Here is a 26,750-nt window from a genome sequence, read left to right on the forward strand (position 1 = left end):
TAGCTTCATGACTGGGCCTTCAATTCAGTCTTTCTCCTTAATAAGAGCACTTATATTCTCTTTTTGTCACAAAATTCAGTGCAACACTTATAAAAAAAATCTCAACAAAGGAAATATGTGAAATAAAAATAACATAACATTATACAACTTGGGGTTTAGAGGCGGGGAAGGAAAATGGGAAAGTAAAGGAATCTAAGTGTATTTTATTTTACAGGGAGGAATCAGTAGAGACTATGACATTTACAGGGTTGATAGAAAAATGTAGATGTAAATGTGCTGCATGTTAAAATTTGTTCTTCTTTCCTTCCTCCACAGGTTCTTGTTCATATTATTTACTGCCTGGAAATGAACAGATGAATTACTAACTAAAGGCCAAGTGTTTTCCTCAAACTCTATTTTTCCCCTGAGAATACTTTTAATAGCTGTATGCTTGAGTTTTGGGTGTTGCTTGCAGCATGTGGTAAGATCAAATCACTGCCTTCACCTTCTCCAAACTGTGCATATATTTGCAACTATATATTAGAAAAGGAAGAGAGGACTGGTTTCCCAAGAAAAAAAAAATTCACAGAGAAGTTGGAAAATAGGCCTTTGAGTACTCACTTTACAAATTCACAGTGAATTTGCATTTCATCTTAACTTTTTTTTTAGTTGGGGTCTCACTCTGTCACCCAGGCTGGAGTGCAGTGGCATGATCTTGGCTCACTGCAACCTCTGCCTTCTGGCCTCAAGTTATCCTCCAGCCCCAGGCTCCAGAGTAGTTGGGACTATAGGTGCATGCCACCACACCTAGATAATATTTTGTATTTTTGGTAGAGATGATGGGGTTTCACCATGTTACCCAGGCTGGTCTCAAACTCCTGAGGTCAGGCCATACACCCACCTCAGGATTACAGGTGTGAGCCCGCTTGTCTGAGAAGTCTTCTTTGGAAGGTACTGATGACTTTGAGTTAAACCCTCAGGAGTTTTTGATGTTAGACTTGTGATTTTGGTTAAAGAGAGAGAGAAGGGGGACTTAAGTGACATAACAATTGAGAGGGAGAGAAAAGGAAGAACTCTGCCGGGGGCATGTGTTCAACTTTCACACTATTACTACTCAAGGATATTTCAGAATGTTTTCGAATAGCACATACTTTTTGGATCTGTGAGAGCAGTTCCAAATATTAAGAAAACTAACTGAATGTTTCCAAAGTTTGGAATTATTCCAAGGCCAGGAATTCCAGATGTTTGTGAGGAAGCCACTGCATGTGTCTGTTTAACTACTAAAAGTGGGTTTTACGATGTCAAGAAGGAAAAATCCATACCCCCTTAATTCTTCTTTAAAAACAAGATGACCTCGTTCAAAAGGCTATTGAGCTGGGCATGGTGGCTCATGTCTGTAATCCCAGCACTTTGGAAGGCTAAAGTGGGTGGGTTGCCTGAGGTCAGAAGTTTGAGACCAGCCTGGCCAACATGGCAAAAGCCCTCTCTTCTAAAAATACAAAAAAATAGCTGGATGTAGTGGTGCATGCCTGTAATCCTAGCTACTCGGGAGGCTGAGGCAGGAGAATCACTTGAACCTGGGAGGCGGAGGTTGCAGTAAGCTGAGTTCATGCCATTGCACTGTAGCTTGGGCAACAAGAGTGAAACTCCATCTCAAAAAAACAAAAGGGCTATCAGAAGGAGAAAACTAATGTGAGTGGTTAGTCAACAAATATGTGTCCTCCTGTCCTCCTTGCTCTGTCTTCTCAGGGCTGTTGTAGCAAAAAGATGTGAAGCATTTACAAAGTACATTATAAAAAATACAGTATATTATGGTGGTTATCACTGCAGAAGTGGAATAAATAATTATCTGTGTGACAGATGCCAGATGCAAATCATAACTAGGGTTCCTGACATCTGTCCCTCCTATAATCATCTTCCCCATCTCTCCTGGTCAACCACATGAAACACACACATCCTTAAATTTGGAACTTGACTGCTGCAAACGTCTCGTGAAGAAGCCAATATTATGATAATTCATTTTTTCTCATGAAATGCAGTTAGTTTTAATTCCATATTCCTGTACTACTTCCATATCCCTGTATTTCATGTAAGATATTCACCATGATGAGAGTTTCTTGGCTACTCCAAGCAAGAACCATCCAGATTGAAAAAAGCTGCAGAATCTACATGTGCAAGCCTAATGGTTTGGTTTTTGATTTAGTCACAATTAATGCATTTAGACCATCTCTTTTTCACATTTACCCTTTGGAGTCTCCAATGCTTTGTTAAGGAGCCTCAAGTTTTCCCAGCCATAATTAACCATCACCAGTACACCCACCTGAGAGTGAGCCATTGGATAGATGCAGGGGACAAGGAAACCAGTGCCATGCTGCTTCCTGAGGGCTGCTGCAGGACTGTGGTTTGTGGCTCTGTGTTTTGTGGAGGAAGGGGGTTCAAGTCCAGCCTTGCTCTGCTTATCAAGCTGGACACCCATGGGGTTTTGCTCTCCTAGAGGGGTGACTTTTCTGACTGGAACCACTGTAGGGGCTCACTATGCCCTTGCTGGGGGTCTTTCCAGCAGGGAAAACTCTTTTCCACTGGTTTCATGTGTGTGGCCTTGCTGGAAGACAAAGCTGGGAATTTCCCTCCCCGAAGCCAGTTGAAACCCATGGACTCTGCAAGGACTTACTGAGTGTGACTGAGTCGTTGATCCTGAAGCTGCAGAGGACCCTGTCCACATTGCGGGCATGTCGGAAGCCATTTCCTCTCACGACAACTTGAAATGACTCTGAAATAAAGAATAATGACAAGACTCGTTACTTGACCGATAACCTTAAGCTTCCCTAAATCTGCTCTGATTTATAGCACTTGTTCACTATTTCACCCGGCTTAAAATATTCAAAAATGAATTCAAGTTGAAAACCAAAAGCAACCAGGTAGGTTGACTACCTACCAGCTCATTCTCCTAGGTGTCCCAAAGAGGGCCTATTGCTTCTTATTTGAATTCTCACCCTTTTACCTTTGAGCTCACTGGTTCTCCTAACCTGGCACACCTTCCTCCGTCCTTTCTGTCCATTCAAATCTTAGCCGATTTTCAAGTCCAGGCATTTTGAAAATCTATGATTTCTGTAGCCAGAGGGACCCAGAGGGGAGGGGTCCTCCACCTTTTCTTTAATCAGCTCACCTCCTCTGTGTCTGTTTTGCACATGGTCCTTTCCTGAAAGGATTTCTTAAGAGCCCCACGGTGCCTACATTTTAGAAAGTCACTGCCTTAGGGCATTCACAGCTAGTCCTGAACAATGTAGGACTGTCATTATGTACGGTCTGGTGTTGCTTTCCTGTCTTTTCTCCCTCAACTGGAAAAACATTCCTTTAGATCAGGAGTTGTTTGATATCCCTGTAGCACTCCTATCTCTGCTGGGCACACATTAGCAGTACATAGGCTGGGTAGAAATAATCGTACTTAGGAATGAACCAAAGTCTTGTTTAACAGTGGTCAGTTGCAAGCACTACCTACTAGAACTGATATCAGCCACTCAGTGTGATACTCATTTGTCTCTGAATAGAAGAGATCATATATATTGCTGGTCTGCATATTAATTTCTCATTGGCATGTAGGTTTGATTAATAATATGAATAAAATCCTTATTAAGTAAAAACAGTAGCCTTTACAATAGTCCTACCATGAAAAAAAAAACCCAATAATTAGTTGGCTAAATGTTTAGGAATATTTGCTTAAGTTTGTTAGTATCTAATTGTCAGTATTCCACTTTATTTCACTTTTTATCATCCTTTTGCACTTAAAAATTGGGGCTTGGGATAATACTATGTGGGATATCATAAGATAAACAGACTAAAGGTCAGAGGAAAAAAAATGCAATGTTGGCCAGGCACAGTGGCTCAATTCTGTACTCCCAGCACCTTGAGAGGCTGAGGTGGGTGGATCACCTGAGGTCGGGAGTTCGAGACCACCCTGACCAACATAGAGAAACCCTGTCTTACTAAAAATGCAAAATTAGCTGGGCGTGGTGGCGCATGCCTGTAATCCAAGCTATTTGGGAGGCCGAGGCAGGATAATTGCTTGAAACGAGGAGAAAGGTCGGGTTACCCACAAAGGGAAGCCCATCAGACTTGCAGGGGATCTCTCAGCAGAAACTCTACAAGCCAGAAGAGAGTGGGGACCAATATTCAACATCCTTAAAGAAAAGAACTTTCAACCTAGAATTTCATATCCAGCCAAATGAAATCTCATAAGTGAAGGAAAAATAAAATCCCTATAAACAAGCAATTGCTGAGAGATTTCATCACCACCAGGCCACCTGCTTTACAAGAGCTCCTGAAAGAAGCAATAAACATAGAAAGGAAAAACCACAACCAGCCACTCCAAAAACATGCCAAATGGCAAAGAGCATTGACACAATGAAGAAACTGCATCAACTGACAGGCAAAACAACCACCTAGCATCAAAATGGCAGGATCAAATTCACACATAACAATACTAACCTTAAATGTAAATGGGCTAAATGCCCCAATGAAAAGACACTGTCTGGCAAATTGGATAAAAAGTCAAGACCCATCGGTGTGCTGTATCCAGGAAACCCATCTCACATGCAAGGATACGCATAGGCTTAAAATAAAGGGATGGAGGAAGATTTACCAAGAAAATGGAAGGCAAAAAGAAGTAGGAGATGCAATTCTAGTCTCTGATAAAATAGCCTTTAAACCAACAAAGATCAAAGGAAAAAAAGAAGGACATTACATAATGGTAAAAGAATCAATGCAACAAGAAGAGCTAACGATCCTAAATATATACACACCCAATACAGGAGCACCCCGATATATAAAGCAAGTTCTTAGTGACTTACAAGGAGACTTAGACTCCCACACAATAATAGTAGGAGACTTTAACACTCCATTGTCAATATTAGACATATCAATGAGACAGAAAACTAACAAGGATATTCAGGACTTGAACTCAGACCTGGAACAAGCAAACCTAATAGACATTTACAGAACTCTCCACCCCAAATCCACAGAATATACATTCTTCTTAGCACCACACCACATCTATTCTAAAATTGACCACATAATTAGAAGTAAATCACTCCTCAGCAAATGCAGAAGAACAGAAATCATAACAAACAGTCTCTCAGACCATAGTGCAATCAAGTTAGAACTCAGAACTCAGAAACTAACTCAGAACTACACAACTTCATGGAAACTGAACAACTGGCTCTTGAATGGTGACTGGATAAACAATGAAATGAAGGCAGAAATAAAGATGTTCTTTGAAACCAAAGAGAACGAAGACACAACATACCAGAATATCTGGGATGCATTTAAAGCAGTGTCTAGAGGAAAATTTATAGCAATAAATGCCCACATGAGAAGCAAGGAAAGATTCAAACTCTATCATCAAAATTAAAAGAGCTAGAGGAGCAAGATAAAAAAACTCAAAAGCTAGTAGAAGACGAGAAATAACTAAGATCAGAGCAGAACTGAAGGAGATAGAGACACAAAAAAACCTTCAAAAAATCAATAAATCCAGGATCTGGTTTTCCGAAAAGATCAACAAAATAGGCAGATCACTACTCAGACTGATAGAAAAGAAAGAATAATCAAATAGACTTAATAAAAAACAATAAAGTGGATATCGCCACAAATTCCACAGAAATACAAACCACCATCAGCGATTACTAAAAACAACTCAATGCACATAAACCAGTAAACCTGGGAGAAATGGATAAATTCCTGGACACTTGCATCCTCACAAGCCTAAACCAGGAAGAAGCTGAAGCCCTGAATAGACCAATAACAAGGGCTGAAGTTGAGGCAGCAATTAATAGACTACCAACCAAAAAAAAAGCCCAGGTGCAGATGGGTTCACAACTGAATTCTTCAAGACATACAAAGAGGAGTTGGCACCACTCCTTCTGAAACTATTCCAAACAATACAAAAAGAGGGATTCCTTCCTAAATCATTTTATGAGACCAACATCATACTGATACCAAAATCCAGGAGAGACTCAACAAAAAAAGAAAAGAAAAGAAAAGAAAAGAAAAGAAAAGAAAAGAAAAGAAAAGAAAAGAAAACTTCAGGCCAATATCCATGATGAACATAGATGAAAACATCTTCAATAAGATACTGGCAAACCAATTGAAACAGCACATCAAAAAGCTTATCCACCATGATCAAGTAGGATTCATCCCGGGGATGCAAGGCTGGTTCAACATATGCAAGTCTACAAATGTAATTCACCACATAAACAGAACCAAAGACAAAAATCACAAGATTATCTCAATAGATGCAGAGAAGTCCTTTGACAAAATTCAACAGCCCTTTATGCTAAAAATTCTCAACAAAATAAGTACTGATGGAACATATCTCAAAATTATAAAAGCTTTTTACAACAAACCTAAAGCCAATATCAAACTGAATGGGCAAAAACTGGAAGCATTCCCTTTGACACATGCACATGAATGTTCATTGTGGCACTGTTTACAATAGCAAAGACTTGGAACCAACCAAAATGCCCATTGATGATAGACTGGACAGGGAAAATGTGGCACATATACACTATGGAATACTATGTAGCCATCAAAAACAATGAGTCCGTGCCCTTTGTAGGGACATGGATGAACCTGGAAACCATCATTCTCAGCAAACTGACACAAGAACAGAAAATCAAACACTGCATGTTCTCACTCATAGGTGGGTGTTGAACAATGAGAACACATGGACACAGGGTGGGGAGCATCACACACTGGTGTCTGTGGTGGGGGTAGCTAGGGGAGAGACAGCAAGGGTTAGGGAGCTGGGGAGGGATAACATGAGGAAAAATGCCAGATATAGGTAATGCGGATGAAGGCAGCAAACCACATTGCAATGTATGTACCTATGCAACAATCTTGCATGTTTTTCACATGTACCCTAAAACCTAAAACGCAATAAAATAATATTTAAAAAAAGCCAAAATAGACAAACGGGATCTGATTAAACTCCAGTGCTTCTGCACAGCAAAAGAAACAATCATTAGAGTGAACTGGCACCCAGTAGAATGGGAAAAAATTTTTGCAATCTACCCATCTGATAAAGGGCTAATATCCAGAATCTACAAAGAACTAAAACAGATTTAGAAGAAAAAAACAAGCCCATTCAAATTGGGTGAAAAATATGAATGGACACTTTTCAAAAGAAGACATATATGAGGCCAACAAACATAAAAACATGCTCATGGTCATTGGTCATTAAAGAAATGAAAATCAAAACTACATTGAGATACCATCTCACGCCAGTTAGAATAGCGATCATTAAAAAATGCAGGACAACAGATGCTGGAGAGGATGTGGAGAAATAGGAACACTTTCACACTGTTGGTGGCAGTGTAAACTATTTCAACCATTGTGGAAGACAGTGTGGTGACTCCTCAACAACCTAGAAATAGAAATTCCATTTGACCCAGCAATCCCATTACTGGGTATATATCCAAAGGATTATAAATCATTCTATTATAAGAACACATGCACACGAATATTGATTGCGGCACTGTTTGCAATACCAAAGACATGGAACCAACCCAAATGCCCATCAGAGATAGACTGGAAAGGGAAAATGTGGCACATATACACCCATGGAATACTATATAGCCATCAAAAACGATGAATTCGTGTCCTTTGTAGGGACATGGATGAACCTGGAAACCATCATTCTCAGCAAACTGACACAAGAACAGAAAATCAAACACCGCATGTTCTCACTCACAGGCAGGTGTTGAACAATGAGTACACATGGACACAGGGAGGGGAGCATCACACACTGGGGTCTGTAGGGGAGAACTAGGGGTGGGACAGTGGAGGGTAGGGTGTTGGGGAGGGATAACATGGGGAGAAATGCCAGATATAGGCAATGGGGAGGAAGGCAGCAAACCACATTGCCATGTATACCTATACAACAATCTTGCATGTTCTTCACATGTACCCCAAAACCTAAAACACAATAAAGTAATATTTTTAAAAAAGCCAAAATAGACAAATGGGATCTGATTAAACTCCAGAGCTTCTGTACAGCAAAAGAAACAATCATTAGGGTGAACTGGCAACCAGCAGAATGGGAAAAATTTTTGCAATATACCCATCTGACAAAGGGCTAATATCCAGAACCTACAAAGAACTAAAACAGATTTAGAAGAAACAAACAAACAAACCCATTGAAACAAACAAACAAACCCTGGTGAAGGATATGAATAGACACTTTTCAGAAGAAGACATATATGAGACCACCAAACATATAAAAAATGCGCATCATCACTGGTCATTAGAGAAATGCAAATCAAAACTACATTGAGATACCATCTCATGCCAGTTAGAATGGCAATCATTAAAAAATCTGGGGACAACAGATGCTGGAGAGGATGCGGAGAATTAGGAACACTTTTACACTGTTGGTGGGAGTGTAAATTAGTTCAACTATTGTGGAAGACAGTGTGGCGATTCCTTAAGCACCTAGAAATAGAAATTCCATTTGACCCAGCAATCCCATTACTGGTTATGTATCCAAAGGATTATAATCATTCTATTATAAGAACACATGCACATGAATGTTCACTGTTTACAATAGCCAAAACTTGAAACCAACCCAAATGCCCATCGGTGATAGACTGGACAGGGAAAATGTGGTACATATACACTATGAAATACTATGCAACCATCAAAAATGATGAGTTCATGTCCTTTGTAGGGACATGGATGAACCTGGAAACCATCATTCTCAGCAAAATGACACAAGAACAGAAAATCAAACACTGCATGTTCTCACTCATTGATGGGTGTTGAACAATGAGAACACATGGACACTGGGAGGGAAGCATCACATACTGAAGTCTTTAGTGGGGAATCAGTGGAGGAACAGTGCGGGGTGGGGAGTTGGGGAGGGATAACATGGGGAGAAATGCCAGATATAGGTGATGGGGAGGAAGGCAGCAAACCACATTGCCATGTATGTACCTATGCAACAATCCTGCATGTTCTTCACATGTATGCCAAAACATAAAATGCAATTTAAAAAAAAAACAACTCACACAAATCTGGGTGGCCATTTCAACTGGGGCCTGGAATGCCTGAGAGACAGAGTCCCTCCCTCATTTAACTGAAGGAAAAAAAAAAAGGGCTGTAACAGGGAGCCAGGTGATCTGGCTCAGCAGGTCCCACCCCTACAAAGACCATCAATCTGAAACACTCTGGATTGAGAGTTTCACAGCAAGCATATCTGGACCCTGCATAGTCCATCTCTGTGGAGGGAAGGGCATCTGCCACTACCAAGGCAGTCTGCCATTACCGAGGCAGTCCACCATTACCGAGGCAGTCCACCATTATCAAGGATGTCTGCCATTACCGAGGATACCCGCCATTACCAAGGCAGTCCACCATTATAGAGGCAGTCCACCATTACTAAGGCAGTTAAAACTACACCTCTATAAACAAAACTCCAGGAAAGTTCACACAGCAGCTGGTCAGAGCCCATGGCCACTCAGCAATGCCTCTGCTGGCAGACTGTGACTAGGCTACCTCCTCATTGAGTAGGGCATCTCTGTAAAAAGGCAGCAGCATGTCAGAAACTTATAAATAAAGCCCCACCTTCCCAGCACAGAGCACCTGGGAAAAAACGGTGGTTATGAGTTCCACTGAAGCAGACTTAAATATATGTGCCCAGCAGCTCTGAATGGAACAATGGAACTCACAGCTCAACAACAGAGCTCCTACAAGGGACAGACTGTCTCCTCAAGCAGCTCTCTGACACCTGTATATCTGAAGAGACACTTCATAAAGGAGAGCTCAGACTGACATCTGGTAGGTATCCTTCTGGGATGAAGATAACAGAAGAAGAAACTGGCAGCAACCCTTATTGTTCTGTAGCCACTGCAGGTGATCCCCAGGCAAGCAGAGTCTGGAGTGGACCTCCAGCAATCCTACAGCAGAGAGGCCTGACTGTTAGAAGGAAAACTAAAAAACAGAAAGAAAAAGCTTCATCATCAACAAAAAGGATGTTCACTCAGAGACCCTATCTGAAAGTCACCAACTACAAAGACCACAAGTAGATAAATCCACAAAGATGGGAAGAAACCAGCACAAAAAGAATAAAAATACCCAAAACCAGAACACCTGTCCTCCTTCAAGTGATCACAACTCCACCAGCAAGGGAACAAGGCTGGATGGAGAATGAGTCTGATAAATTGACAGAGACAGGCTTCAGAAAGTGGGTAATAACAAGCTTTTCTGAGCTAAAAGAACATATTTTAACCCAATGCAAAGAAACTAAGAACCTTCAAAAAAGGTTTGACAAAATGCTAATGAAAATAAACAGGTTAGAGAAGAATATAAATAAAATGATGGAGTTGAAAAACACAAGAGAACTTCGCGAAGCATATGCAAGTTTCAATAGCTGAATCGACAAAGCAGAAGAAAGGATATTGGAGATTGATTATCAACTCAATGAAATAAAACAAGAAGGCAGGATTAGAGAAAAAAGAGTAGAAAGAAACAAACAAAGCCACCAAGAAATACGGGATTATGTGAAAAGACCTAATCTACCTTTGAAAGGTATACCTAAATGTGATGGAGAGAATGAATCTAAGCTGGAAAACACTCTTCAGGATATTATCCAGGAAAACTTCCCCAACCTAGCAAGGCAGGCCAATATTCAAGTCCAGGAAATACAGAGAACACCACAAAGATATTCCTTAAGAAGAGCAATCCCAAGGGACATAATTGTCAGATTCACCAGGGTTGAAATGAAGAAAAAAATGCTAAGGGCAGCCAGAGAAAAAGGTCAGGTTATCCACAAAGGGAAGCCCATTAGACTCACAGCAGATCTATCAGCAGAAACCCTACAAGCCAGAAGAGAGAGGGGGTCAATATTCAACATCCTTAAAGAAAAGGACTTTCAACCCAGAATTTCATATCTGGTCAAACTAAGTTTCATAAGTGAAGGAGAAATAAAATCCTTTAATAACAAGCAATTGCTGAAAGATTTCATCATCACCAGGCCTGCCTTACAAGAGCTCCTGAAAGAAGTACTAAATATAGAAAGGAACAACCACTACCAGCCACTCCAAAAATGTACCAAATGGTAAACAGCGTTGACACAATGAAGAAACTGCACCAATGAAAGGGCAAAACAACCAGCTAGCAGCATCAAAATGGCAGGATCAAATTCACACATAACACTATTAACCTTAAGTGTAAATGGTCTAAATGCCCCAATAAAAAGACACAGATTGGCAAATTGCATAAAGTGTCAAAACCCATTGGTGTGCTGTATCCAGGAAACACATCTCACCTGCAAGAATACACATAGGCTCAAAATAAAGGGTTGGAGGAAGATCTAAGCAAATGGAGAGCAAAAAGATGCAGGACTTACAATCCTAGTCTCTGATAAAATAGACTTTAAACCAACAAAGATAAAAAGAGACAAAGAAGGGCATTACATAACAGTAAAAGGATCACTGCAACAAGAAGCGCTAACTATCCTAAGTATATATGCACCCAATACAGGAGCACCCAGATGCATAAAGCCAGTTCTTAATGACCAGAAAGAGACTTAGACTCCCACACAATAATAGTGGGAGACTTTAACACTCCACTATCAATATTAGATCAACAAGACAGAAAATTAAGAAGGATATCCAGGACCTGAACTAAGATCTGGACCAAGGAAACCCAACAGACATTTGCAGAACTCTCCACCCCAAATCCACAGAATACACAATTCCTCTCAGCACCTCATCACATGTACTCTAAAATTGACCACATAATTGGAAGTAAATCACTCCTCAGCAAATGCAAAAGAACAGAAATCATAACAAACAGTCTCTCAGACCACAGTGCAATCAAATTAGAACTCAGGATTCAGAAACTAAGAACGACACAACTTCATGGAAACTGAACAACTGGCTCTTGAACGTTGACTGGATAAACAATGAAATGAAGGCAGAAATAAAACTTTGAAACCAATGAGAATGAAGACACAACATACCAGAATCTCTGGGACATATTTAAAGCAGTGTGTAGAGGAAAATTTATAGCAATAAATGCTCACATAAGAAGCAAGGAGAGATCTAAAATTGACACCCTATCATCAAAATTGAAAGAGCTAGAGGAGGAAGATCAAAAAACTCAAAAGCCAGCAGAAGATAAGAAATAACTAAGATAAGAGCAGTACTGAAGGAGATAGAGCACACAAAAAAACCTTTAAAAAATCAATAAATCCAGGAGCTGATCGTTTGAAAAGAACAACAAAATAGACCACTAGCCAGATTAATAAAAAAGAAATTAGAGAATAATCAAATAGATGCAATAAAAAATGATAAAGAGATATCACCATAGATTCCACAGAAATACAAACTACCATCAGAGGTTACTACAAACAACTTTATGCACATAAACAAGTAAACCTGAAAGAAATGGACAAATTCCTGGACACTTGCATCCTCCCAAGCCTAAACCAGGAAGCAGTTGAAACCCTGAATAGACCAATAACAAGGGCTGAAGTTGAGGAAGCAATTATTAATAGCCTACCAACCAAAAAAAGCCCAGGTCCAGATGGGTTCACAGCCGAATTCTACCAGCCATACAAAGGGGAGCTGGTACCATTCCCTCTGAAATGAATCCAAACAATCCAAAAAGAGGGAATCCTTCCCAAATCATTTTATGAGCCCAACATCATCCTGATACAAAAACCTGGCAGAGACTCAACAAGAAAAGAAAACTTCAGGCCAATATCCATGATGAACATAGATGCAAAAATCTTTAATAAAATACTTGCAAACTGATTGTAACAGCACATTGAAAAGTTTATTCATCACGATCAAGTAGGCTTCATCCCAGAGATGCAAGGCTGGTTCAACATATGCAAGTCTATAAACATAACTCACCACATAAACAGAACCAAAGACAAAAATCACATGATTATCTCAATAGATGCAGAGAAGGCCTTTGACAAAATTCAACAGCCCTTTATCCTAAAAACTCTCAATAAAATAGGTACTGATGGAACATATCTCAAAATTATAAAAGCTATTTACAACAAACCTATAGCCAATATCATACTGAATGGGCAAAAACTGGAAGCATTCCCTTTGAAATCTGGCACTAGACAAGGATGCCCTCTTTCACCACTCCTATTCAATATAGTTTTGGAAGTTCTAGCCAGAGCAATCAGGCAAGAAAAAGAAATAAAAGGTATTCAATTAGGAAAGGAGGAAGTCAAATTGTCTGTATTTGCAGATAACATGATTGTATATTTAGAAGACCTCAATGTCTCAGCCCCAAATCTCCTGAAACTGATAAGTAATTTCAGCCCAATCTCAAGACACAAAATCAATGTGCAGAAATCACAAGCATTCCTATACACCAGGGGTCCCCACACTATGGCCTGCGGGCCGCATGGGTCCCCCTGAGGCCATTTATCTGGCCCCCGCCACACTTCAGGAAGGGGCACCTCTTTCATTGGTGCTCAGTGAGAAGAGCACTGTATGTGGCGGCGCCGCAAAGTGCAGCATCGCTCACGTACAGTACTACTTCTGGTGACGCGGGACACACGCGTCACGGCTCCAGAAGCACGTCATATGACACACATGTGGACTGCAGCTGTGGCGCCCCACATCACCGGAAGCAGTGTGAAATAACAGCAGAAGTAGGAAGAAAGGCAAAGCACTATAACCATTACTACACAGTACAATGGCCCCCATACTCCACCAAATGTACAACATCATAATGGCCCCTATAACCTCCCTTTGCCCAAAAGTCTCCCCCTACATTACTACACACCATGTTTCCCCTATTATAAGACCCTGTCTTATATTAATTTTACCCCCAAAAGATGGGGGCTGTCTTATTTTTAGGAGGTGTCTTATAATAGGGGAAATCATGCAGCAGTGGGCTTCCCACAGAAGAGCCCACCGCTGCTGCAGATGTCCAGGACGCTGTATACAGTGTCACAGGCTGATCACCACCATCCCTGTATACAGCACTGGAGGCAGTGCTGGGCCTGTGACACTGTATACCACTGTCTGGGATAGTGCAGGCAGTAGCGCTGGCTGTGAAGGGTGTCAAACCTTGCATAGTCCGGCCCTCTAACAGTCTGAGGGACAGTGAACTGGCCCCCTGCGTAAAAAGTTTGGGGACCCCTGCTATACACCAATAACAGACTTAAAGAGAGCCAAATCAAGAACGAACTGCCATTCACAATTGCTACAAAGAAAATAAAATACCTAGGAATACAACTAACAAAGGATGTAAAGGTAAACTACAAAGCACTGCTCAACAAAATAAGAGAGGAAAGAAACAGATGGAGAAACTTTCCATGCTCATAGTTAGAAAGAATCAATGTTGTCTAAATGGCTATACTGCCCAAAGTAATTTATAGATTCAATGCTATCCCCATCAAGCTACCTATGACCCTCTTCACAGAACTGAAAAAAACCACTTTAAACTTTATATGGAATGAAAAGAGAGCCCACACAGCCAAGACAATTTTAAGCAAAAAGAACAAAGCGGGAGGCATCATGCTGCCTGACCTCAAACTCTACTATAAGGCTACAGTAATCAAAACGGCATGGTACTAGTACCAAAACAGATAATTAGACCAATGGAACAGAACAGAGGCCTCAGAGGCAATGCCACACAGCTACAACCATCTGATCTTTGACAAACTTCACAAAAACAAGCAATGGGGAAAGGATTCCCTATTTAATAAATGGTGTTGGGAAAACTGGCTAGCCATGTGCAGAAAGCAGAAACTGGACCCCTTCCTGACACCTTACACTAAAATTAACTCCAGATGGATTAAAGACTTTAACATAAGACCTAACACCATAAAAACCCCAGAAGAAAACCTAGGCAAAACCATTCAGGACATAGGCATAGGCAAGGACTTCATGACCAAAACACCAAAAGCATTGTCAACAAAAGCCAAAAAAGACAAGTGGGATCTAATTTAACTCCAGAGCTTCTGCACAGCAAAAGAAACAATCATTAGAGTGAATTGGCAACCAACAGAATGGGAAAAAATTTTTGCCATCTACCAATCTGACAAACGGCTAATATCCAGAATCTACAAAGAACTAAAACAGATTTACAAGAAAAAAACAAACCCATTCAAAAGTGGGCAAAGGATATGAACAGACACTTTACAAAAGAAGACATATATGAGGCCAACAAACATATGAAAAAATACTCATCATCACTGGTCATTAGATAAATGCAAATCAAAACTGCATTGAGATACCATCTCATGCCAGTTAGAATGGCTATCATTAAAAAATCTGGAGACAACAGATGCTGAAGAGGATATGGAGAAATAGGAACACTTTTACACTGTTGGTGGGAGTGTAAATTAGTTCAACCATTGTGGAAGACAGTGTGGCGACTCCTCAAGGACCTAGAAATAGAAATTCCATTTGACCCAACAATCCCATTACTGGGTATATATCCAAAGGATCATAAATTATTCTATTATAAAAACATATGCACACAAATGTTCATTGCGGCATTGTTTACAATAGCAAAGACTTGGAACCAATCCAAATGCCCATTGATGATAGACTGGACAGGGAAAATGTGGCACATATACACCATGGAATACTATGCAGCCATCAAAAATAATGAGTCCATGTCCTTTGTAGGGACATGGATGAACCTGGAAACTGTCATTCTCAGCAAACTGACACAGGAACAGAAAATCAAATACCACATGTTCTCACTCATAGATGGGTGTTGAACAATGAGAACACATGGATACAGGGAGGGGAGCATCACACACTGAGGTGTGTTGCAGAGAATTAGGGGCGGGATATTGGGGTGTATGGAGTTGGGGAGAAATGCCAGGTTTTGGTGACAGGCAGGATGGAGGCAGCAAATCACATTGCCATGTGTGTACCTATGCAACAGTCCTGCATGTTCTGCACATGTACCCCAGAACCTAAAGTGCAATGAAAAAAAAGGTATATGTGTGAATGTGGCTCTTAAAATGTAATAGCCACTAATGTATACTTTTTGTTGGAGAAAGAATGAAATTAGGGAATTAGTATATGGGACTCTGAAAGTTTAATAAACGTCATGAGTGTATGCCACCTTCATTCCCAGGAAACTAATTTAGAGGTCATGTTTGCCAAGACAATAATAACTAATGCTAATTGCTCCCTCATTGTGAGCCAGGCCCTCTGTGAAATATTGTACATGTTTGATGTCATTTAAACCTCACCAGAGCCTGAGGGAGGTACAGAGGAGAAAACTGATCTCAGTGAAGTTGAGTAATTTGTCCAAGATCACACAGCTGGTAACTGTCAGAATCAGAACTAGGCACCAAATGCCATGCCCTCAGAACTCAGCCATTATTTCTGAACCACTATGCAAACATTAGGACTCATTTTGTCTTCCAAGAGATGAGTCATTTAGAAGTTGAGGCTGTGATTTTTTTAAAGCTTATTTTAATTTTGGGCAGGTTTGCTCATTTTGCAGAAAAGTAGAATAGGTCTGGATGTGAAGCAAGAGACTGAAATTTAAGTAAAAGAACGCAAAGGCACTACATGTGCCACAAAGAGTACAAGTTAGAGAAGAATGCTTTTTAGAAGTATGAGAGACTTTCACAATAAGGAAATGGAGATTGTGACATTTTGAGTGACTTACCCAGAGTCATGTCATTAGTAAAGTAGAAGAACTGGAACTCATATCCAAAAGTTCAGTGCCTTGTTTTGAACTGTTAATTAAGGTGATGGGCATACGGTTTTTTCAGGAGTATAAGTCCTATGACTATGAAAGATTTATACATACACATTGATGCAAATGCATAATTACTACATTTAGAAAGATGGGCTTAAGAGTTTTCTTTAGATGCCTGCCAGGCATATGACAGATTCCTTGGTTGAATCAATAAGCAATTTAGTACTTTCAAGCTTTTGTAGAAGAATTTTATCTTCTCTTATTTGCTCAGTTAAGCCTATAGAAACCTATTTCTGTTTCCATTTTGAATGCCAGACACACAGACATATGCTGTTCGATGTTTTCGCTGATTCCAAATGTTTTCTGCCTCACTGCTGTGCCTACTTCTCTTATTTCCTCAAAGATCAGCAAAGGAAGAGAAGACTGTGGAAATGCAGACCACATGCCAAACTCTCTTCTCTAACACCATGTTCTCTAACAGCAATTGAGTTGCTAAATCCTCTATAAAAGGGGCTGCCTGCATGTCTGCTTGGCCCAACCTCAGGGAGTTGGGGGAAGAAAGACAGCAGGAATCCATGATGTGGCAATGATGGAAACCAAACAATTTAACCCCCTAGGCCGAGGAGAAGATGGAGGAAATGATACTCTGGGGATTACACCAGGGCAGAGGCGAGCTTCCATCCTGCCTGATAGGGTTCTGTGTTAGTGCACACATTTGGTTACCAGAAGAGCCCAAACATCTGGCCAAGCAGCCTGACTAGAATGTCAGCTCTTCACACATAGATGTTATGTAACAAAACCCTGTTGAATGAATCTGCCAGTAAGTGAAAACCAGGACACATTAGAACCAGGGCATACTGATTTAACTCCACTAATCTATAAACCCCTGAACCCACCTTTTAAAAGATGTATAGGTAAGTGCTTTTAGGCAACTTGCATGTTGGCTTACAGCTCCTATAAGAAGTACTTCAAGATTGCAGGGCTTTAGAGAGGAATTTTCCACCTGAAAATTGTCTTTGATTTAATCTCTTAAGTTATATATCCTTTAAGGTTTCCTTAAGATCTATATTCTTTTGTCACTGTTATTCCTAATTAAATGAAAGCTTCCTGATGGCAGAGGCCAACATTTGTATTTCTTCTGAATGCTGGGCTGTGCCTTAACCCAGAACTAAGTCAGTCTCAGGATGAGCTCATTGAGTGAATGAATAAATAATGTATCTTGGCATAGAAAGAGAATAAAGGGGAAGGATAAGGTGGTCGTTTATTCAGGTACCAGCCAGGTCTAATCCTGTTTATTTTCTGAGGCTTAATAAGGTCCATGAATGAAAAGATACTCAACATCATTAGTCACCATGGAAATGCAAACTACAACCACATGGAGGTACCACTTCGCACTCACTATGATGGCTGTAAAAAAAGAGATGGACAATAGCATCTGCTGGTGAAGAAATTATAACCCACATACATTTCTGGTGGAAATGTAAAATGCTGCGGCCTCTTTGAAAAATAGATGGCAGTTCTTCTAAAAAGTTAAACAGTTACCTTATGACCCCAAATTCCACTCTTAGACATATACCCAAGAGAATTGAAAGTTATGTCTACACAAAAACTTATACATGTACTTTCACAGTGACATTACTAAAAGCAGCTAAAATATGGCAATAACCCAAATGCTCATCAACTGATGAGTATCATATTTCTATACAATGGAATATTATTCAGCCATAAAAAGAAATCAAATTCTGATGACATGGATGAACCTTGAAAACATTATGCTAAATAAAAGGAGCTAGACACAAAAGGCCACATATTGCATGACTTCCTTTATATGACATGTTCAGATGAGCAAATCTACAGGGACAAGAAGTAAATTAGTGGCTGCCAGGACTGGAGGGAGGGGGAAATGGGGGAATAAATCATTGCTTAATATGTATAGGTTTCTTCTTGGAGTGATGAAAATATTCTGGAATTAGATAGTTATTATAGTTGTACAACTTTGTGATATATTAAAAACTACTGAATTGTTCTTTTTATTTATTTATTGAGACCCAGTCTCACTCTGTCACCTAGGCTGGAGTGCAGTGGTGTGATCTTGGCTCTCTGCAACCTCAGCCTATTCTCCTGCCTCAGCCTCCTGAGTAGCTGGGATTACATGTGTGTGCCACCGCATCAGGTTAATTTTTGTATTTTTAGTAGACACGAGGTTTCCCCTTGTTAGCCAGGGGAAACTGATCAAACTCCTAGCTGCAAGTGATCCACCCATCTCACCCTCCCAAAATGCTGGGATTACAGGTGTGAGCCATCATGTCTAGCCTGAATTGTACCTTTTAAAAGGGCGAATTTTATAGTATGTAAAATATAGCACAATTAAAAAAAAAGAAAAAATAAAGTCAGTAAGTAGTTTGATAGACTTACTCCATTCTGTTCTCTCCTTTTATTTCTTTGGTTTCCTTTTTTCTTTTTGGAAATGTGGAACACAGAGCTTTGAGATGACCTCAGTAAAGATTGCCTATCATTCACTGTGTCTGAAAATGAGACATCTGTATATTCTTCACTTGCTCTGGCCACCCAAGACTTTTGTGCCAAATTATTGTTAGTGATATTTCATCTAGTGAGTCACTTTGAATTTGCTCTTCTCTTAGATGCTTAATGTGGCATGGAATGTCAAAAATAAAATGTGGGGACTGACATATATTAGGTGTTTTCTCATGCCTGAATTGTTCTAGAACTTTCTTCAGTTATATCTTTTTATTTATAGCAACTTCAGTGAGGCATAATTGATATATAATAACTTGCACATAAAGTGTTGGATTCTATAAATTTTGCCACATGTATATAATTATGAGACAATACCACAGTCAAGACAGTGAGCGCAGCCATCAACCCCAAAAGTTTCCTTGTATTGCTTTGTAATTTCTCTTCCCAGCCCTTCTACATCTGCAATCACTGGTCTGCTCTCTGTAACTGTATATTAGTTTGCATTTTCTGGAATTTTATGTAAATAGGATCATGCAGTAATTTTCTTGTCTGGGTTCTTTTACTCAGCATAATTATTTTAGGATACATCCACAGTTATTTTGAGATTTATGTATAGTTTATGCTTTTATTGCTGAGTATTAATTACTCCATCATACAGGTAAACCATAATTTGTTTATTCACCTACCTGTGGAGAGCATTTTAGTTGTTTTGGGCTATTAAAAATAGAGCTGCTATGAACATTTGTGCACAAGTCTTTCTTTGTCTGGACACAGATTTCCTTTTTGCTTAGGTAAAACCTCAGAGTGGAATGGCTGGGCCATATGGCAGGTGTATATTTAATTTTTTAAGAAAGAGCTAAAACTCTTCCAGTGTGTAGTGCTCCCCTCCCTGTGTCCATGTGTTCTCATTGTTCAACACCCGCCTATGAGTGAGAACATGTGGTGTTTGATTTTCTGCTCTTGTGTCAGTTTGCTGAGAATGATGGTTTCCAGGTTCATCCATGTCCCTACAAAGGACAAGAACTCATCATTTTTTATGAATGCGTAATATTCCATGGTGTATATGTACCACATTTTCCCTATCCAGTCTATCATTGATGGGCATTTGGGTTGGTTCCAGGTCTTTGCTATTGTAAACAGTGCTGCAATGGAGGGGGAGCACTGCACACTGGGGTCCGTTGGGGGGAAATGGGGGAGGGATGGGGGGGTGGGAGGTGGGAAGAGATAGCATGGGGAGAAATGACAGATACAGGTGAGGGGAAGGAAGGCAGCAAACCACACTGCCATGTGTGTACCTATGCAAGAATCTTGCATGTTCTTCACATGTACCCCAAAACCTAAAATGCAATAAAAAAAAGATTTTTCTTTGCCCCTAAAAAAAAAAAAAAACTCTTCCAAAGTGTTGTGTTGTTTTATATTCCCACCAAAAGTGTATGAGAGTCTTTTCTCCATATAGAAATGTCTTTAAATGAAAGGAAAGATCGAGCAGAGAATGAAGCAATCCATTTAGAAGAGGTGTGCGAAGGTCAGAAATCCATGCTTCAAAAACAATGAAAAGTGAGAGACATATACCACTATCTGATGTTGCTTGAATGTGTCTGTTTTAAACATCGAAATTTCCAAATGGTAAACATGACACCTTAAGTTGACTTTCCTTCGTCCCAACTTACCCAGTTTTATCAGAAACAGTGGGAACCACAGTAGGAGTACAACTGCTGCTGAAATGACAGTGAGTAGCTAAGTATAACTTCCTTCCGCTTCTGAAGTACAAGAACTTCAAGTGTTGAACAGTTGGCAAGTTGCACACTTGATTCCAATTAGTTCCTTCCTGGCATCCTTGCTTACATAGCACGCTGTGAACTATGGAAGTCAGAGGCCAAATGAGTGGGACCACAGACAGACTGTGCTCAGGCACAGGGTGCATTTTCCAGAGAGGGGCTAAATTAGGCAGGGCCAAATGGGTCCATATTCTTAATTACACAGAGGCTAATCTGCAAAAATACTTAATTAGAAACTTTAAAAAAATGTCTCTATTGGGAGAAAAGCAGAATTACTGAAGTACAGGTAATGTCAAAGTTGCTACAAAGGGTTTCCACATAGCAGGTCCTGCATGTTTTGGAACAGTGACTGTAAATACAGCGACATAATCACCATGCTAAATGGCAACCACATGCATGGCCTGGGTACTGGGGTGACAATGGGGAATGGTGAAGAATATGATGAACTGGAAAGTGTATATGCTTCTTTTAAAGGAAGTTATTCAGGCCTCAATAACCATTAACTTGTAATAAATACAGGTTTAGTGTTGTCAGTTCTGATTTTTCAAGACAAGATGAAAATCTGTATTTTTTAGGTGAAATCAGATTTCCTAATTGTTAGCAATAAATTTAAGTAAAAAACACAGTATGAATCAAAAAGAATATATATGCAGAGCAGATAGGACTTGTAGGCTGCCAGTTTACAACCTCTGAGAGTGGAGGAGCTCTGGAAAGGTTCTCTCTCCCTATATATTTTCACCAATGCAGTGATTGGAATTATTTTTGATGGCAGTATTTTAGATATTCTCTCCACTTCCTCTCCCCAATAAGAGTTCCAGTTAAAATGTAAAACAGTTCCAGGAATACTGGTTTCTTCAGTTACTGAGAAATAATCAGCCATTAATACCTTAGTGAAAACTGAATTAAGTCTTCAGAAATCTGAAGCTATAAAGGAGACCCAGAGGAGGTTTTCTCCAGATAGCATCTGCTTACAGATGGCCATTCTGCCACTGCTCACGATTCAATGGAAGGAGAGCTTAGACTATCCACTCCATTGTTGGAAAGCTTTGGTTGTACAAGTTGCATGTGGTAAGACAAAATCTGTCTCACTGAATTCCTGTCCAATGTCTCCATGACATTGCATAATAAGCTTATTATGCAATGTCATGGAGACACTGGGGAGAATAATAAGGATAATAAGCATAATAATTTCTTTCTGCATGAGAATCCTCCAAATATCTGAAGATGCTCTTGTGAGTATCTCAATTCCTGGCTTCAGTCTCCATGATGACTTCAGTTTTTCCTCACTGCACAGGCATCTCATTAGTGCTCTCACTATTCTGTAAGCAGTCCTCTGCTACAGTGCTTACTGCATGGGTTTGTAATTTATTTGAACATATGACTATTTCCCAGAGTGAACTGTGAGTTTCATAGGGGTGTGAATAAATTTGGGAGCAAGTCATGCATTTTGTATTCATATATTGTCGAGTGGGTTGGTTCATAAAAGACACTAAGAATTGATGAAAAGAAAGAAGGAAGAAAGGAAAACAGGAAGAAAAAGGGAAAGAAGAAAGAAAAGGAAAGAAAAAAGCAAGAAAAGAAGAAAGAAAATGACAGAATGAATCCATGAATGAATTATAATGTGATTTCCAGATCCATTACCTCTTTGCCTATGGACATGCCTTCGTCAATGCTATCGTTAAAATGTGGGACTTGAAAGCATGGTCTGAACATGGAATAGGACTATTCTCCTGACCTGAACATGGGATGGCTGTTGATGCACCCTAAGATTGTGTCAGCTTTTTCAATTCAGAGGCATTCTTGTTGGGGAGCAAGGCAACTATGATCATTCTTGTCTTTTCTCCTATCTGCTGTTTAAGTCAGGATTCCCTAAACCTGCCTGTATGTGAAACTGGATATTTAAATCCAAGTTCAACACTTTATATTTGTCCCATGAAATTACACCTTGTTATGTGCTGCCCAACATTGCATTTTGGCTTCATTGTCATTATCTTGCTGCCTCGCTCAGAGCTCAGTTTGCTGTTAGAACCAGTGCTGGTGCTGAGCTGCGGTTGAGAGCCAGCTGAGATCACTGTCTTAGGGGAGTGCAATCATCAGCATAGAGTGTCTTGAGCAGGACAGACCTGGGTAGGGCTCCACAGCAGAGGCTGTTCAAGGGGCCAAGGAAAAGAAGGAATTCACAGAGAGTGAGGGGAGGGGGCTGAGATGAAAAGTTTTTGATGAAAGCAAATTTTGCCTTCTTCATAGATCTGTCTAGGGCTTTGTCCCACCATTATATGTTAGAAATGTGAACAATCAGTTATTTCCTTTTTACTATCTACCCCAACGCATGTTGAGTTAATTAATCATTTTGCAGATAGTCCTCCCCAATTTTCATTCAGCAGAGAAACATACAGGAATGCTTTTCTTATCTAGGTATGACATTATCAACATCATGATTCTAACACTGGCCTTTAATCCTTATTAAGATAATGCTGATAACAAGCATCTTGTTGTGCATAACAGTTTTTACTTTTAAAAGCACGTTCAGTAAATCCCTGTATCTTTGAACTAACCTAATGAAAGTCACAGAGGGGCTATACCTCACTCTATAAGATAGGCATCTGGACAATGAAATGGGCTCCCAGGCCTCATAAAACCATGCTCACTTCAGAGAATGGTCAACAAGAAATCTTCAAGGAAATCCATGGAAGAAATTTTAATGTAAGGATATCTTTTGGGAGTTTTATTATCTTCTTCGAAATGTTATTCTGTAATCAGCATGTTTAAACTCTTATGAATTAATTTGAGAGGTGACAGCTTGCCTTTTTCAAAACCTGGGGCTAGCTTTCATCATTGTGTCTTATTTTAATTTTTTCTTTATAAGAAACAAAGATAATATGATTAGACAGTTTATTCTGATACAGATAACTTTGTTTGCTTATAAAGTATGCAATATTGCGCATAAGCCAGAGATTTTAATATCAATTTTTAAGTTCATCTAACTCCCTGAAAGTCTTTCAAGTGTTCTAAAATATGGCCCAGAAACTGGAATAAAATCCTTAAGGACTTCCCTCTTTTATGCCAGTAAAATATACCATAAACATTGACATGTGTAGTGTTTGAAGAGGCCTGGAAGTTCTTCCTTCAATGCTTCCTACCTTATCAGTTTGTATGACATATTTTCTGTCACAGATTGGATTTACCAGATTTGTCTATTTTATTGGTTCTACCAAATAAACAACTCTTGGAGTAATTTATCTGTTGAATTGCTTTAATTTGTTTAAATTTTTTAGTGCATTGTGTATTTGTTTCTTGTATTTTCCTTAGCTCTTCCAAAATCATCTTTTAATTAATTCTTAATTCATTTATTTTTCTTTTTCACTTGATGAGAAACATTGAAATCTGTGAATTTGATAGGATCAGATCCTGTGGACCCTGGTATTTCTGTGTCATTTTTGTTTAGTTTATATAGGTGGTGTTTTTATTATCTTGAACATCTTAATGGTATATAACGGATACTGTTTACTTTTTGAGGTTAGAATTACTTACAAAGGCGTTTTTCTATTGTCTAAGTGGTTGAGATTTTTCCTTTTATTTTGGTCTTATTCTATCTTTGTCTATTAATTTTAGATTTTGATTTATTTTAATTGCAGTTCAAAGGTATGTTAACTTCTTATGATTGGTGAAAGGAGTTAAATAGGGTCAAATAGGCAAATATCAGTGGTACTGTTTTTTGAAGAAATACATGAATCAAGACATTTCCTCAACATTTATTGGCCACCTAGTAAGTGCCAGGTACTTTGCTAGGCAGTGGGAAGTAGAGAGAAATAAGGTTCCTTCTCTGTCTTCAGGAGCCTACAGGAATGGAATTGGTTATGCTAGTGAATTAGTAAATTAACACTGTCTTTAGACTTTGATTCATTACAAGGTTGCACAACAGATCCAATTAGATTGCTAAACTGAAAGTCTGGGTTTTCTTCATAAATGCAATAATTGCACAATTAAGGAACTCCCTTGTTTTCTAATTGTTTTAAAATTACAGAACTATAAAATATATGTTTATGAAACAACTCACACATACTGCACAAGATTTAATTAATCTGAATATCCCACTCAATTCCTCTACCTGAAGCACACAAAGCCCAGAGGTGAATTACCTTGAAGCTCACGAAGTCTAACTGAGGTTCCTCACTGCACAGGCTTACAAAGCCCTGGCACTGCATTCATGTGGTCATATGTTTTTGTCAAATTTGCATAGGTAAGATTTCTGAATTCTTTTTCTTTCTTTCTTTTTTTTTTTTTTTTGAGATGGAGTCTCACTCTGTCACCAGGCTGGAGTGCAATGGTGCGATCTCAGCTTACTGCAAACTCCACCTCTTGGATTCAAGCAATTCTCCTGCCTCAGCCTCCTGAGTTGCTGGGACTGCAGGCACATGCCACTATGCCCAGCTAATTTTTGTATTTTTAGTAGAGATGGGGTTTCACCATGTTGGCCAGGATGATCTCAATCTCTTGATTTCATGATCTGCCCACCTTGGCCTCCCAAAGTGCTAGGATTATAGGTGTGAGCCACCACGCCTGGCCTGAATTCTTTTTCTTAAAGCGATTCTCCCTGAGCTACCTCTGTGGCAATCACATTTACCTCTGCCATCTGTGTGGTCAGGCAGCAATTTATTTAAAGGTCAGTAAGTCATCTTTTTTTTTGGGATTGCCTTTCTTTGGGAAATCAGCATGTATTTCTGAATAGTTAGTCACCAAGTATTTCGCTAACAACCTTATGTATGTATGCATTTATGTATGTACGTATGTATTCATGTATGCATGCTGCATATTTATGTATATACATAACTAGTTACCAAGTATGATACCTTTATATCTTTACATATATACTTGATGTTTTGCTGCTGGCACCGAGTTTTCAGTGCATACAACTCCCCAAAAGTTTTTCAATTGTTATAAAATATAGCCCAGAAACTGGAATAAAATCCTTAAGGAATTCCCTCATTTATGCCAGTAAAATATGCCATAAACATTGGCATGTGTAGAAGAAGCCTGAAAGTTCTTCCTTCAGTGCTTCCTACCTTATCAGGTTGTATGACACATTTTCTGTTGGTAAATTAATAACTGGCACCATATTTTGGGAGGCTGAAAAGGTGATATCAACAATAAACTCAACAGTGAAAGATGCAAATTTCTGGAGGACAGGAACTCACGCAGAGAGTTGTTCCTTCTTGTGTCTCCAGCACCCAGCAGAGTGCCTGGCATGCAACAGGCACTTAAGAATACTTTTTAAATGAGGGAAAGAGAGTGATGGGGAACATGCCAAGAATTATACGAGAAGCACCAACATGGTTGAAGTTTTAGACAGTCCATTAAATATGAAACAAGAGCATGACCCTGATTTTGATCAGTTAGAGAAAATCTTGTGACAAAGAAAGCTGATTCTTCGCATAGAGACTTCTTTATTAATGACAAAACTATATGGCCCTCTACAGGGACATTCAGAGCCTTCCACTACCATTGTGTAAGGACTGGCAGATTAAACAATTGAGATAAATACATTAGTTATGTGAATAGGCCAGCACCCAACTGAATACCTAAGTATAGCACTATTTCCGGGGTGGCCTACGATCACTATGATTGTTTGGTATATGCAGGGCCTCATGTAAAAGAGGGGTGATTCCATTTCTGTCCAGAGGTAGAGTGTTGGTAGTCACTCAGTATTCAGTATAAGAATCCAGTATTTCTACAATTCCCTTCTAATTAGGTCTCAAGAAAAACATATATATATTTTTTGAGATGGCATCTTGCTCTGTTGCCCAGGCTGGAGTACAG

The 26,750-nt window shown here is 39.5% G+C and overlaps 1 protein-coding gene across 4 annotated transcripts in view; it reads right to left on the minus strand.

Moving 5' to 3' along the window:
* Positions 1-26,750, minus strand: part of ANTXR1 (ANTXR cell adhesion molecule 1) — a 266,805-nt gene that overhangs the window by 150,101 nt on the left and 89,954 nt on the right. For all 4 annotated transcript variants that reach the window (XM_003922664.4, XM_074398773.1, XM_074398788.1 and 1 more), the window contains exon 10: positions 2,651-2,749. In XM_003922664.4, coding sequence (XP_003922713.1) covers positions 2,651-2,749 — 99 coding nt within the window. The remainder of the gene's footprint in view (positions 1-2,650; positions 2,750-26,750) is intronic.

The sequence above is a fragment of the Saimiri boliviensis genome, chromosome 1, assembly GCF_048565385.1.
Source record: "Saimiri boliviensis isolate mSaiBol1 chromosome 1, mSaiBol1.pri, whole genome shotgun sequence".
In the NCBI taxonomy this organism is placed as follows: domain Eukaryota; kingdom Metazoa; phylum Chordata; class Mammalia; order Primates; family Cebidae; genus Saimiri; species Saimiri boliviensis.